Source organism: Lissotriton helveticus, chromosome 10 (genome assembly GCF_964261635.1).
Source record: "Lissotriton helveticus chromosome 10, aLisHel1.1, whole genome shotgun sequence".
Classification (NCBI taxonomy): domain Eukaryota; kingdom Metazoa; phylum Chordata; class Amphibia; order Caudata; family Salamandridae; genus Lissotriton; species Lissotriton helveticus.
In genome coordinates, this window is record NC_136071.1 from 314,761,808 (window position 1) to 314,778,432 (window position 16,625).

Below are 16,625 nucleotides of genomic sequence, written 5' to 3' on the forward strand. Positions count from 1 at the left end.
CAGTCACATTGACGAAGTGATCATTTATAAGCCCTAATCGCAAAATAATGGGGCGTGTTGCTGTTTTTCAAATTTGCGAGTTCGCTTAACATATGCTACCAATCATGCAGTCCATTTGCCTTAATTATCACTTTCCCGGGCCCTCGAGGGCCGTTTGTACAACCCCACTTGATGTGGACTTGGGCCCTTAAGCAGGAAATCAAGGCATGTGCTGTACTTCCGAAATTACAAACAATTCACTGAGGTCACAGTAAAGCTTTCACAGATCAGAGAAGACCCCATAATTGCTCCCATTAAGGAAAAAGATAAAACAAACTATCGTTAACTGGTGAAGGGCGAAGTAGTCTCTCGAAACCTAAAGAATTGCACCACCTTGATATTTTGTTTTCAGTTTTTTCACTATACGTTACTTATAACCGGGGCTGTAATACATAAAGGGGCATATGCATATTTACAACAGAAGGGAGAAGCGTGGCGTTAAGAAAACATTGCTAACGCCACACTTCTCCATCCTGAAAACGCAGGGATGCGTCGTATTTACAAGAATACAGCGCACACCTGAGTTTCCCCATAGCATTGGCGATGAGTTCAGCTGCCTAGCTCCAACTCAGGCACCCTTGCACCATAGTGCAAGGGAGTCTGCATTGGGGGAATGATTGTTAATTTGCAGGAAGGTCTCCCTTCCCGCACATAAACAATAATTCATGGCGTTTTGAAATTTCTATGTGTGATGCTTAACGCAGCACACATAGAAGTTGCAAAACGTCATTTTTATTTATCTGATTGTTTATGTGCAGGAAGTAACACCTTCCTGCACGTAAACAATCAAAGGCCAATTTGCTTTTCTATGTGTGCTGAACAAGGCAGCAGCCATGGAAACAGTAAAAAAAAGGAAAAATCAATAATTTCTCCTTGTTTTGCCTGTTTAAGACCAGGTTTTCCCTGGTCTTAATTTTGGCACTGTGTCCTATTTACACAAACCTTGTAAATAGGGGACAGTGTCAAAATCAATGGGTGTTGTGGTGGAACGACCACCTATTGCCCTTCCTTTTCACTCTAAGTACAGCGTTAAGTGGCTTAACGCTGCCTTGTAAATAAGGCGAAGTCCCTATTGCCAAAACAACGTCAATAAAAGTGACATTGTGGTGGCGATAGGGGCTTGTAAATATGCCCCAAAGTGCTCCAGGAAGTGTGCACCCACGTTCTAGGCACCCAGGATAATTAGGCATTACAGAGGGGCCACAGATGCTTTTACGGCCTCTTTTGTCATTCAGACCGTGCTGGCACACATGTACCACCAGAGTGATCCTGAAGGGGCATTCTTTCATTTTCGTGGGGTCATGGGCCTATTCACATGAAGGAAATATTTTGCATCTGCACTGCGCCATGTTACGGACATGAATGCAGAGGCAAAGATGTTTCCAGAGAGCCCTTTAACAGTCCACCACAAAATAGTCAATGTGCCCCACCCTCCAGGACCCTCTGAAAGTGGGCAATAGGGGCTACATGGGCTCCCCAGATGTCCCACTAAGTGCGGATGCAGTCACTCACTTTTCCCATCTAAGAGTACATCTGCTACCACTTTGTACACCAGGCAGGCGATGCCTGGATTGTAAAAGACGAAGGAGCTACATTGAAAGTCGCCCGAGCTATCACTAAGGCGCTGTGTCCATTCCCTAAACCCTCTCCCCATAACCACCTGGGTCAGCTTTGAATTCAGGACTACCCTGGGGACAGTGCATTATCTGTAATAGGATGCACTCACCCTGTATGAGCCCGGTGAAAAAATTAAGGAACAGGAGAACTGGAGTGTTGTCTGTCAGAATATTGTATGCAAAGATATCATCTGTGAGTGTCATGTCCTCCAAATCGTTTACAAAAATATTATCACAATGAATGTTCATTTCCTATTATTAATTCCAATGGCGCAATAATTTTGTAAATTATATTTGAGACACAATATTCATGCAAGGCGATATTCTGCCTATGATATTCTGGTACCACACGGAGTTTGGGTTTTCTTATAAAGATGGAAAACAAAATGTGCAATTATGTCCATGAATGTCATGAATGACAAATCTTTGGGACATATTTACAAGGAAAGTGGAAAAGTATGTCTTTAAGCCAAGAACGCTAACAACGTGCCCCGTCACTTTAGAAATGAAGGGCTGTACCATATTTACAAGAATATGGTGCAGCCCTACGTTTCCCCCGGCACTGGTGCTAAATTTAGCTGCCTAGCGCCAACGCAGGCACCCGTGCACCATTGCGCAATGGTGAATGCGTTGAGGGGAGTGATTGTTTATGTGCAGGAAGGTGTCCCTTACTGTACATAAACAATCTGAAATGGTCATTTGAAACTTCTATGTGCGCTACTTAATTCAGCACACACAGACGTTGCAAAACGTCATTTTTATGATTGTTTAAGGACAAGAAGGGACACCTTCTTGCACATACACAATCAATTGTGTTTTGCTATTTCCTTGTGTGCTGCACAACGTAGCACACATGGAAACTGCAATAAACGAGGAAAAATTAAACAGTTCTCCTTGTTTCTCCAGGGTAAGACCAGGTTTCCCTGGTCTTAATTTTGGCGCCGCCTCATATTTACGCCACCCTAGTAAATATGGGGCAGCGCCAAAATCAATGGGTGTTGCTGTGGAACGCCCACAGCAACACCCATTGCCCTTCCAGTTCATGCTAGGTTTAGCATGAAAGGGTGCCTTATTTACAAGGCAGAGATAAGTCACATTAAGTGGCTTAACACAGCCTTGTAAATACGGGAAAGCCCGTAGCACCACCACAACATCTTTAAAAGGTACGCTGTGGTGGCAATAGGGGCTTGTAAACATGCTCCTCAATGTTACTAAGGTTTGAAAAAGAAATACCCACAAATTGACATGGGAGCATCCAAATAACACATTTGATAAGCAATGGGCATAATCATGCATTTTACTTTGCCTAAAATGCCTAATTCCCAGGAGTTTTATGGGTTTACATGTATTATGTGAGGGGGGTATCCACGTGAAAACTAGGGCTCTTACAAGGAATTTTTAAGAGCAATATCCTCCTTACACCAGGTACCTACAAGTACAAATCCCAACATATAGCTTCGGCTCGTGAGAGTCCACCGTTTGAGGTAAAGGACTGTGAGGTTTGCACTTGTGTACAACAGGTCCCATGCGATACCTGTGTCTACACAGACTCTGTAAATCACACAATAAACTAGGCTAGTGCAGAGCATGTGGCTGATTCAGTTAGTGCAAGACATTTTCTTAGATAAAGTTACGGTCATCATGAAAAAAACAGAAATCTTGGTATATTCTCTTGTGGAAAAAAAACGCACATCTCCTATTGAACCCTGGCTAAGCATTTTTATGACATCAGGGCAGAAAAAAAACGTAAGTTCACTTTTACTGCACTTACTACAGCAGCAGTAAAAACTGGCCCATCATTTGGTGCTCTGGTGGATGCTGTACTAGCACTTCCTTCATGTCCAAAGGGTCTTTTATCACAAAACACTAAACTCTAAATTCAAAACTGCAAGTGAAATTCACTATCCCCTCAACAACACGTGTTCGTATTTTAATATTTGTCTGTCTGGTTCTCATTGAGTCTTCGCTCTCTTAATATTTCCAGCTGGCATCCAAGAATGAATGTATAATAGGTGCACATTCGCCACTACTTCCTTATTGATCGCTCGCTGTGCTTCTTTCCACATGGGTAAGGATTCATTTCTCACCTGCTCCACAAATCCTGGAATCAACCTATCATCCGTAAATAAATTGCATTGCCTTAAGCAGTTTGTTTTCCCTTTATTTAACTTGACCTTGGGCCGACAAGAGAAAGCATGAGTGATCGATTCACTCATTGCATTGATGGTTAAATTTTTTGGGAGAAACACATTTTGCCCCTCTCTGGCCAGACTGTACTGGAGTTAACCAACTAGTATTCAACGCTTCCTAACCACATGGGCTAGAGAGGTGTGCAGTTTTTTCTACAGGCACACATTTTTCCAAGATAGCTTAAAAACCACCCAGTGGATTCACTACTCATTCGTTAATAAGGGCAAAAACGAGACAGCTAATGGTGCCAAGGGAAGTAGTAATGGCCGACTATAGGATATACATGCTCAAGGGTGCAATCGTCCTGAAGGTCATAAAACACACTCCTAGTATGTCAGCAAAAAAGTCTTGGATTGCCACAAATGACATGTCCTTGAAGGTCCACCTGGACTATCATTTCAGCTGCCATTTTATTCTGGTGGTATTCACGCTGCCAGTGTGATCTTGCACCGGTATCAAGACATAGTAGTATGAAGACACTTACCCTTCCTTTCCAAGTGAAACACCATCGGTTTTTTTACACATTGGAGACAGGCAGTGTAAGAAATATATAGAGGCAGTCCTTGGGATACACCCAATGTAGAGTATATTGTATTCTACATGGCTAGACATCCACAACCGGGTTATTGTGCTACTGAAGAGTTCCAAGTCACGTTATGCACAATGATATTGAATCTCGAGTTGTCTGTATTGTAACTTAAACGTCAGCATGGAAAACATACCTATGTTAGTATCTATCCTTGTACAGTTTTAGATTCTTTATATTGTTTCTTGGAGCCCCTATCCCCATTGGTTGATGGACGAGGTTTTGAGGAGGGAAGAAATTATAGGTACATAAAATATAAAAATATTTAGGGGCAGATTTACAAGCCCTTTGCGACACTTTTGCGCCACCGTTGAATCACTTTTGTGACACAGCAGCGGTGTAAACAATGTCGCTGATTTACAACGTGACGCATCTAGGGAGATGCGTCACGTTGGAAAGCCCTGCATCATATTATACCTGCGTATAATGTATGCAGGGTGGGCATTACCACGCAGGAAAGCCCCGTAAAAGTGATGTAGTGAAATCTACAAGATTTCTCTGCACCACTTCTAGGACTCCACTGCCTCAAAACCTTATGCCTGCTTGAAGCAGGTGTAAGGAGTGATGCAGTACAATAAGTATGGGCCTCAACATGCATTGATGGAGTTGCGTCATGCTTGCGACGCGACTCCATCAATGCGTGACTTTTGCGCCAACAGATGTATCCTAATTTCTGAAGCATCTGTCAATCCTTGCGCCATGGTGCGCCGGTTTGTAAATACAACACATCCATAGTGGCGCAAGGGTGTCACAGGCTGGTGCAGGGAAACTGACGCATATCTACAGATACTTCAGTTTCTTGTAAATCTGCCCTTCAATGTTTTAGAAACATATGTCCTTCATGTACCCTTCCCATCTCACCCCTCAGCCAAATCATATAAGTAAATGTGCTCGAGAAAATGTCATCCTCACCTTTCTCCGAGCGTCCCTTGAACTTATTAAAAAAGAATAACTGATGTCCCACAGTCATTGCACGCTCTGTCTCTCTCCCTCGTTGGTTCCTATATTTACAAATGTATAAAATATGCTTGCACTCTCTTTCACCTCGCTTTTCACTTAACCTACCTCATTTAAAAAAAATGATCTCTGCCCTGCATCCTTGACACCTTCACATGACCCGCCTGACATTTCCATTCCTTAAGAGAGCCGCTTTTGCTCTGACTCTTTCCAAGGGAGAAGGAGCAAGCACCATTCAAGGTGGTAGCTGTCACTGTGAGTTGTTGCTGTGCATGGCAGCAATCTAATGCTACCTATATGCCTTCACAGACCAGCTGCAGGCAAGGATGGTGCTAGGTGCTAGGAGAAGCGTGGCTCAGTGGTTAGAGGCGGCAGACCTGGAAGCTGAGATCGACCGTGGACCAGGGTTCGATTCCCCGCCTCGGCGGGTCTCGGGCTCAAAAATTCCACGGACTCGACAATTCTCGCTCTGGTGCCTACTCAACCCACGGGGTCACACTCTGCGACTCTGGGCAATAGCTTGCTTAATCTCCACTACGGCCCCTCGCGGCGGGATGCCTGGCTTTCACCTTGTGGACACCCTGCCGGGGTTTCTCACAGGGGAATACGAGGACGGGTTCCCTAAGCAAGCGCCGGGACGCTCACGGGCAGCCGTGCGCTCTACAAATCCAGTACATTTACATTTAGGTGGCAACCCAAACATACACCATGGATAGAGATATATGTAGTGCTAGCGAGATGTGATGGGACATAGAAAGAGATACTCACACAGTTTCTGTAGTAAAAGGAAAGTGAATCTTTCAAACTCTGTATCAAGGGGGAAACAGCCTTCACAACCAGGTTTTTACCACATTGTGCCTTTACCATGCATTTTTTAGCCGCATGTTTTACCATGTGTATGTTTTCACAACGTGTGCCTTTATCACACATTTAAAGTAAGTTGTGGGATGTGGGGGGCTTTCCCCTCACAAATACATTGTTTTGATACATATAAATAAAGCGTGGTAATGACATATGCTGTAAAAGCATACACATTGTAAACAAATGCTGGGTAAGAAATGTGGGGTTAAGGCATACATTGTATTTCCCTGTGTTGTTCCAACGTACAACCGTATCAAAGATACAGCTTTAAATTACATGGTAATGCAGTTATCACCTACAGAGCACCATTAAAACGTGGCTCAATGTTATTGAACGTACCTAACATTTAAAGCAACATTCACATTTATTTTGCCGCATGAATAAAATAACAGTTATAATTATAATATTGATACGGATTCATAATTCATTAAGGCTACTCAGAAAATGCATAGCTAAGGCTCGAAATGCTTATTTGATTCTTACCTTCGATCTGATCTGCTGTAAATTCAATCTGCAAATCAAATGAATAAAGCATTAGTTAATGTTTATGATACAAAACAATTAATCGATTTCTAAAGTTTCTTTACTACTATAATTTGAATTTAAAAACATTCTAACGTAACAGTGGTCTATATAGAAGGACTCCAGTCCTGAGTACTTTTGAAAATGTAAGCTCTGCTGCTTGGTAGCCAAGACACATCAAGTGCACAAAAACAGTACTTCATACACACCATGAATAAAAACTAGTACATGCGCAACACAGCTATAAAATGAAAAATCATGACACAATTAATTTACTTTGAAGCTGAAAGAAAATGGCACTAAATCACACTTTATTATCCAGACATCTCCAAGCTCATATACTTGTTCCACTGAAACAGCAGATAGAACTAAGATAATGATCATATTCATTCAGGAAAACTCTTATTTTGTAATGTCAAATGATCCCTTAAGTTCGACAAACTATATCTAATGGCATTTTTGTATCTTCAGATAAAAGATTCTAGTGCTTAAATAGGATCTTTAGTCTAAAACAATTGGAATTAAGAAATTCGAACAAATGTGAATTACATGCTGTGCACCTAACTCACCCTTAGCCTACATCACGTTAGTTGGTTGCGCTGTTTAGCATACGTATGAGTGTATTTGCGAGATCGATGTATGTGTGCCTGTGTATGGTACAATACATGAAGCCCTGTATGTTCCATGTTGGGAGTGGCATGTGGAAGTGGAGGAACCATCCCAGACAGATTTGTGGATCTCCTGCATCCTTAAGAGCTGGATGGGACACACACTCTTGTGAAGGGAGCACCACTTGTAAAGGTCACTGGTCCTTGTCAAATGAATTGGTGCAAATTCTGTATATATGCATAAGCACACAGACACATTCAATCATGTGAAATACCAAAAACAATATTGTTAAAAGTATTTCCTCACTCTCATGTCCTTGTAGTTTATTACATATTACCGTCCACAAAGCAAAATGTAATTACAAATCTCCAACACCGTATTTTTAGGTTTCTCCTGCACAGCGCTTGCACTTTGCTTGCGAAATTTATTGTATTTATTATATCTTAAAAGGTAATTAAAGGTACTTACATCCCGCTTTTACTTCTTGGTTATCAGTGTACGTGTCACTTAACTTTTCCTTTGCTTCGATTAGTTGTGGCGGTCTATTACCTGTTGTTGCTTGTGTGTTTCTCTTATCAGTCTCCCGTGGCCCAAGTACTCATTTCCATTCGCCGCTTTGGTGGGTGGAACTTCTTTCATTTGGTTTTGGGCCGCACCGTGTTTACTGTTCTTACTGTTGAACTTGACTTTGCTTTCTCTGGCTACACACATTGAAAGCATGCTTGATTAAGGTAATGTCATCCTGTCAGCACCATTTTTACTGAGCTTGTTGAAGACCTGGCACCGCCCCAAGTAGCAGAGCACCACTCGCATGCATTGGCAATAGTTACGTGCTCAAATAATGGCTCAATGTTATCCTGGTAAAATATTTACCACTTGGGACATGCATTCTAAATGTGCTTGAGACATTGGGAGCATTCAATTGTATCTCTCTATAGAGCCAAACTTAGGTTGAGCTAGGTGGTTTCACTTCCTGTGCTCTTGAAGCGGCCACGAAAAATGCCAGATGTTTTTTTCTTTTTTTCGAATGCCCGATCCTCCTGTGTATTGATAATGCCTTCAGTTCCAAAGCAAAGAACACCCGTCTGCAAGTATCCAATTATGGAAATATTAGATCAGTCATGACTTATTTCACATAGCAATTTGACTGGTCACGGACCATAATTCACAAAAAAACATACAGTCAAGGGGAGTAGACCATTGCGAAAGCAGCTGCAGCGTTTTTAGTCAGCTCTCTCTTTTGTACGCTTTAGGTGCAGGTAACTATATTGGATGAACCTCTGGGCTTTTGTTTGACTTTCCCGTAAGAACGAGCGGCACGCAATATTCTTAAAAGTGCAAATATTTCGAGGGGCAGAGAAGGTATCATGTCATATCATGGTGCCATGGAAAGTTTGTCTCCAGACATGGTTGTAAAAAGAATGTCTTCTATATAGACCAGGAGTGTTTCATCCACTGGTGCAGCAGCTACAGTGGCGCAGGGGCATGGAGGCATGGGCAGGCCATTTAACCCAGAATATCGCAAATTTTTACAATTCAAACGTGACTGCAGTCCATTTCTTCCTTGTTTTCATTTGAGTGGACTTTTCCCACAGGAGTATCTGGTATAAGACGCATGAGGCAGTTTGCAGTCCGCTTGGGCTTTCTCAGAAAATATAATCTGCAAAACCATCAAATTTCTGAAAATCTCAGGATCACTGGGAGGGTCTGGACAAGTGGTGACCGGTGACTGACTCAGGTTCTTGAAGACATCAATGGCCCTCCTTGCCTGTCCAATTACCACACTGGGAGTGTTGACAGCCTGATGGAATGCAACTGACGTCCGATACATTCCACATGACTGAGGTAGCCAGCAGCTCCAAACTTTTCCCTGCTCCTGTGGCTGTTTAAACAAGAGCACGCTTCGAGGAAAACAGTATCCGTGCCAATGTCTCAGAAACTATGCATCTAAATTGTAGCATATATTGTAACTGTCTCTGAAATAGAACAACATGTTATCCAAACCCTCAATTGTCATGTCTGTTGTTGGCACCAGTATTTTAGCTGTTTTTAGGTTCATCTTAATTTAATGTTGGGATATAACAATACTGACATAAATTACATTTATTTGTATTGTCTAAGTGATGGTGCTCATAGGACTACAGATTGCGTCTCCCTAAACAGCCCCTTCGTGGTGAGAGGGATTCCCTCTGCATCTTATAGCTGGCTGTCAGAGAAGGATCGGTTATATATTGAGCGCGGCACTTCACTCCTATGGCAAAGGTGGGTGATCTTAGTGCTATCAGCGGTGAAAGTCCTCAGTAAAAGAAATGTTTTCAAATTGGTGGTGGCTCTTGCATTTTGCTGGAGTCTCATGTATGTGCAATGAGATCCAGAAGAGGGCAGCCACGACCCAAGTGGATTGCCTTTCAGTTTTATGGGTAATCTTGTGGGGTTGGTATGCTTTGCTTGGGCTCTACTTTCAGTTGTGTAGGATGTAACATAGTCTGAAAGCAATTAGGGCTTCATCTATTGCATATTCACATATGTTTTAATCATATTTTTGCACAAATGAGAAGTACTGTTGTTCTTTGTAGTGTTTGGATACTGTGCAACGATTGATGTCAGACTCGGAATGGTTGCTTGAGTTCGTGAACATTGGGGACTACATATATTTATTGACGCAGGCGCGTCTGGTACAGGGGAGAGCTGAGGGGAGGTGGGGTATGGCTGGGGGTAAGTCGCTATACGACGGATAGGGAACATAAAATAAATAAATAAATAAAACCACTTACTTTGCAATCGCCGCATCGCCGAGTCGGCGATGCAGCGAGCACAATGTGGCGAGCACAGGTAAGTGGTTTTATTTATTTTATTTTCCCTATCCCATCTAATCTCGACTCCTCCTACAGCCCCACCAATCTTATTTGTACCATCCATTCCTGGAAGCAACAAACATGAACGAAAAGTGGTCTGCAGTACTTTGTTTTATTGGAAAAGGTGATTGAGAAACTCATAACTTGGTATTTAGAAACCATGGAAACAATGTGACAATCTTCAGACTTTTTTTGACATTTCTGTAGTAGGGATTAGTAGAGATGGATAAGCCACCAAAGGAACAGGGAGGGCCTCTGTCGCAGTTTTTTAGCTTGTGCATGAGCCCTATAAATGTTTGGTATGTAAATCATACGCTAAACATCACATAAGATCAAAAAGGTTTCTTTCTTCAACATGTGGAAGCTTATACATTAATATGTCAACAATACACTGGGAAGTTCTTTATTAAAAGTGATGGTTTTAAACCATGAACTGTTAGTGAACTGACAGGCAAGGCAATTGTCATGTAAGCCCTGTAACTCCAGATTGTGATAGAGAAACATAATAGTCTATTATATAAATCACAATAGGTTTTTGTACAACTCAGCTGAGTTCACATATTTGAAAGTGCATCATTTAGATAATGAAGAAAATAAAGTTTTGCTGCAATAAAACATGTGTCTAAGATCACACAGTTTAAGTGGGGAACCCGCAATTTATCCAGGGTTTCTGGTGTCACTTTGTATATATCAGCCAGCAAATGGCTATCTATTTGTCTTTCCTTGTGTTAAAGCTTTGTTTTTTACCACGTTGTGGACTTTTCTGCAGTTTTTTTTTTTATAAAACTTTTATTTTGCAATATATCAGTTGAAAATAGAAGGGGGGGTAGACAGTAAGAGGGGAAACAGAAAGGAAAAAGAAAGATAGGCGACATGCCGCCATAAAACCCCACACAGGGGGTGCAAAAAAGGGGGGAGAGGGGCTCATCCAAAGAGGAAGGGCGGTATGGTTCCATAGTCCGCAGGCAATGAGAAGCTCAAGTCCAGTATAGGCACCCTCAGGTCGACAAGACCGCCCGAACTCCGCTCACGGCCCAGTGGCCCTCCCAAAGCATAGCTAGTCGCCGCGAGAGAGCAGCAAGGAGGAAGAACTAAAGACACTTACCCCAACTCCCCCCCACCCTCGTCCCTCCCCAACATCACCCTCCCCCCAGTGGCGGCGACCAACAAACATACCAAACAATTCAGACATCCTGGAAATCAAATTTGGAAAAGATGGAGAGACCGCAGCGTTGACGGGCATACAGCCGAGGGCAAACCTCGGGACAGAAATCGCACAAGTGAGCCCCAATTGTACATGAAATTCTTGTAGTTCCCCAGGAAGATGTCAGAGAGGCGTTCCATGCTCAACAGACGCCACAGTCGAGCATGCCACAAGGAAATAGCCGGGGTAGATGGGGACTTCCACGCTGCCGCCAGAGTCACCTTGGCCGCACCCAAACACAACCACATGACACGCTTATCCGCCCTGGTCTGGTATTCAAGCAGTGGATCCCTAAGCCCTAATAGGACAAAGTCCATGGAATTCGGAACCGGATAACCCAAAATGTCTCTAATGTGGGACAGAATCTCAGCCCAGAACGGCTGAATGGAGGGGCAATCCCACCATATATGCTTAAAGTCTCCCAGCATCCCACAGCCCCGCCAGCACCTATCCGAGGTGGCCGGGAATATGCGGTGTAATTTGGCGGGGTACATGTACCAATCAAAGACGAGTTTCATATGTGCTTCTCTGAGGTCAGTAGAGTGATTGTTCGCTGTCACATCTCTCCATAGGGCCCGCCATTCGTTGGCAGAGATGTCCCTCCCCAGAGTGGATTCCCAATGGTCTTGATAACGAGGACGTGGAGACACGGCAGTATCTAATAACAATTTGTACAGGAAAGAAATCGTACCCCTCATGGTAGAAGTGCGAAGAAGGAAGGACTCAAATTGTGACAAGGGTCTGGTGGCTGCATCTACCACGGCAGGCGATGTCGCCCAATGTAGGAGTTGGAGATGCCGAAAGCGTTCCGTCGGGAGGATATCGTAGTCCCTCATACAGTTGTGGAAAGTGAGGGGTTCGGCGCCATGGAACAGGTGGGTGAGGGCCCTACAGCCCCCTTTCCTCCAAGCGTCGAAGGGACCCTCCGCGAGGGCCGGGGGGAAGGCCGGATTGAAGTGAATCGGGGTGAATGGGGACGGGAACGTGGTCCAACGGTCGTCACCGCTTACCGTGTCCCACACCTTCAGCACCGTACTCGTGGGGGTGCTAATGTAAGCATTCTTGGGGCGGTCTGCCTTAGGCTTCCAGACCAGATCCCAGATGGAGCGGCCCGCAATGCTACGATCCATGTGGAGCCAATGTTTTTCCGACTCCTGTTGGGACCACTCCACGATGACCCTCAGTTGAGCAGCCTTGTAATACAAATGCATGTCTGGGAAGCCTACCCCCCCTTCCAAGCGTGGGCGCCTCAGGACGTGGAATGGAAGTCGTGCTCGGCCTCCCTGCCAGACAAACTGTAGCATCATGGTCTTCAATCGGCGGAAGTAGTCTAGCCCTACCGGAATAGGCAAGGCCTGAAATAAATACAACAGTTTGGGAAGGAGCACCATTTTAAGGGCGTGGATCCTGCCTAGCCACGAGATGAATTTAGGCTTCCAACGATCCAGCTCAGTCCGTATCGAGGAAAGCATCGGAGGGAAATTAGCGTGGAACAGGGCATTCACGGAGGAAGTCAACCGCACGCCCAGGTAGAGCAAGGATTCCGTCGCCCAAGCTAGCGGAGTGAGCTGCCTGGTCATTTGTGCCTCCCCGGCCGAGAGGGTCAGGTTCAGGATGAAGGATTTATCAAAATTAACCTTAAATCCCGCGACTTCCTCGTAGGCAGAGAGCACAGAGTGGACATGCGGCAGCGACAGCGCCGGCTCCTTGATAGACAGTAAGACATCGTCCGCAAAGAGCGAGATTTTGTGCTGCTCGCCCGTAAAGGGAAGTCCCAGAATCCTCTCGTTGTCTCGCACCGCTAACGCCAATGGCTCAATGCTAAGAGCAAAGAGAAGGGGCGAGAGGGGGCATCCCTGGCGCGTCCCTCGGGAGTGGCGAAAACTCGCGGATCTATGGCCATTGATAAGTACACGGGATGTGGGCCCACTGTAATTGGCCTCAATCATCCTCACGAAAGAAGGCGAGAAGCCGAAGGCCAATAGCGTCTGGTGCAGAAACCCCCAGTCGACGCGGTCGAAAGCCTTCTCTGCGTCGAGCCCTACTAACACCGCGGGTATGCGAAAACGCTCCGCCTTTTCGATGAGGTGTATGACGCGACGTAGGTTATCGTGGGTCTGTCTGCCCTTAATAAATCCCGATTGATCAGGATGGATCAGGGCAGGCATCAGATCCTGCATCCTGCCCGCCAATATAGAAGAATACAGTTTGGCGTCCAGGTTGAGAAGTGCTATCGGGCGGTAGGACGTACAAAAAGCAGGATCCTTCCCCGGTTTGGGAATAACACTGATCAAAGCCTCAGCCATAGAATCCGTGGTCCTGCCGTCAATCGCCATTGCGTTGAAGAGGGAGACCAGGTAGTCGCACACTTCAGAGGCAAACGTTTTGTAAAAAAGGGCCGTGTAGCCGTCAGGCCCGGGGGCCTTGTGCAGCTTCAGGCCTTTAATGGCATCCAAGACTTCCTCCCGAGTGATGGGGGAGGATAGGGACTCGTTCCACTCCCTAGAGACCTGCGGGAGAGATAGGCCTTCCAGGAATCTGGATTGTGCGTCAGGATCGAGAGCATCGCTTGAGTAGAGTGCCGCATAAAAGCGCCCGAAAATGGCCGCTTTGTCCGCGTCTCTATGCAGAACAGAGCCCGCAGGATCACGAATGCCCCCGATATATTCCTTCTCGCGTTTGTCCCGGAGTTGCCGGGCAAGATGGCGCCCGATCTTGTTGCCCTGGGAGTAGGAGGTGCGTCGAAGTCGCAAAAGAGTGAATTCCGCCCTGTTATTATAATGGGCCCTCAGTTTCCCTCGGACCGCCGTCAGGGGGCGAAGGGTCACCCTGGAGGGGTTCGCCTTGTGGGCCTGCTCTAAGGTAGCCAACTCCAATTCCAGAGCCTCCCTCTCTTCGCGCCTTAGCTTGTTCAGATTTGCGTTGAGGGCGAGGCACGTGCCCCGTAAGGAGGCCTTGCACGCATCCCACGTGGTATACACCGACGTGTCCGACGGCGGGTTAAGGAGGAAAAAATCACCAATTGCCTTGCGTAGGGTCTTACACGACACCTCATCTCGCACTAGCGCTGCCGGGAAATACCACTTGCGCCAACCATCCCCCCCGGCGGCCCAGTGCAGTCCCAGAACCACAAGGCTATTATCCGATAACGAGAGTGGAAAAATGCTAGCTAATTGTACGTCCCCTCGAAGGGCCTGACTCAGCAAGATATAATCAATGCGGGAGTACGAGTGGTGTACGTTGGAAAAAAAGGTGTAATCTCTGGTCTGCGTGTGGAGAAAGCGCCAACTGTCGATCAGTCCCAGGTCTCCCAACTGCCTTTTAGTATCGTCTGAGAAGACGCCAGTGTCTGCCCTGCGGCCTCCAGAGCTATCCAGGCCCCTGTCCCACACCATATTGAAATCGCCTAGCAAAAGTAAATGACCCTCCACAAAGTCCCCCATCTTGTCCAACAGATCCTGCAGAAAGCTATTCTGTCCCGCATTAGGGGCATACAACACAGCAAAGGTACACAAGCGCCCCCGTAACAATCCCTTCACCAATAGCCACCGGCCGTCCCTATCCACACTCATTCCCATGGGCTGAAAATGCAGGGAAGCCCGAAAGAGTAGGGCTACCCCCCTGTGCTTTGTGGCCGCAGAGGCCCTATAGATAAGGGGGAACTGCCGATGTCGAAGCCTCAACTCATCCCTCCTAGCCAGGTGGGTCTCCTGGAGAGCCACCACATCCAAATGGTGATCTAGGATGTACTTCCAGAGTTTCTGTCTCTTCTGCGGAGAGTTAAGACCCTTCACATTCCATGTTCCTATGCTGACAGGCATAAGGGATTATACAGACTCCACGCCATGCTCACAGCCAAACAGCCACGGCGCTCGCACCGGACCCACACGCGCTCCTCAAGCCAAGCCCAGGGGAGGTAGATAAACACGGGGACCCTAGGGAAGAACCCCAGCCCCAACCAACCCAGAAGGCCCGCCCGGTCATTCCGCAAGCCCCGTGAGGCATCCATAGTCCCAGGTAACGCAAGGATCAACAAAGGCGGTTCCCCAAGCCATACACAAATCACAAAAAAAACCATCGACCAAGGCCCTCTCCACACACACTCGTCACACAACGTCGCCGCCACTCCCCGAACTTCCCTCCCCAACCCAAAACATCCCGCCACGACACCCATGTTCAGAGCGCCAACAATCCCACCCCTAACCCCCCCAAGAACAAAGAATAACAAAATGCAACTCAATGCACTGAACCTGAACCACGCAGTCTTCAGTTCCAGAAGGTCCAGGTCCAAAAGTTCCCCGCTGGTCCGGGGTTGGGGCAGGGGGGACCACCTGGGGACCCCCAGGTCCAAGTTCCGGGGTGTCTTCTCCAAAAGTACCATAGTACCCCAGGGACCTCAGGCCAAGAGCCCCTCCGACGCCACTCCATAAGACCGGGGTCACGCTGCTCCAGAGCTCGTCTGAGAATCCGTCATAGTGGCGGAGGCCACCGAAGCCACCGCCTCCCCCCTCTCCTGCTCACTAGCTGCCGGATCCGGCCGCCGCCGCTCCGGGGACGGGCCCACCCTGCGCCACGAGGAAGAACGACGCCGTCTCCGGAATGTGGAGCCCCGCGGCTCCTGCGACGGCTCTGTGTCCTCAATGCCCAGAAGCTCCTTCGCCTCCCGCAGGGAATGGATCTGACGCAACCGATTCTCCCATCTAAAGATGATCCGGAAAGGATGCCCCCAGGAGTAGGATATGCCACGCTCCCGGAGAAAGGCGGTCACAGGACGGAAGTCCCTTCGTTTCTGCAAGGTCGACGCCGCCAGGTCCTGGTAAAGCTGGGGGTGATGGCCCCTGAATTGCAGCGAAGCAGTGGTCCTCGCTTTCCTCAATATCTTTTCCTTCAACTGGAAGTCATGTACGCATACGAGGATATCCGGCGGTGGACCCCCGCCCCTCCTGGGCAGCCCCACTCTGTGCACCCTATCCATCTGGATGTCACGCATCTCCTCGTCCTCTAGGATCTGGAGAAACAGCGCCAGGACATATCCACGCAGGTCTCCCGCTTCCCCGTCCCACGGCACTGCTTTGATGCGAATGTTATTTCTTCTGGAGCGGTTCTCCAAATCCTCCGCATGGGTTTGCAAGTCCAGATTTTGCTCTGTGAGGCGTATGATATCCTGTTGGAGTTGGTGCACATCG

At 46.6% G+C, this 16,625-nt stretch overlaps 1 protein-coding gene across 1 annotated transcript in view; it reads right to left on the reverse strand.

The window, feature by feature from the left end:
• MYL3 (myosin light chain 3) overlaps positions 1-16,625 on the reverse strand; it is a 255,613-nt gene that overhangs the window by 158,449 nt on the left and 80,539 nt on the right. Inside the window, exon 2 of the mRNA XM_078662471.1 lies at positions 6,733-6,760. Coding sequence (XP_078518597.1) covers positions 6,733-6,760 — 28 coding nt within the window. The remainder of the gene's footprint in view (positions 1-6,732; positions 6,761-16,625) is intronic.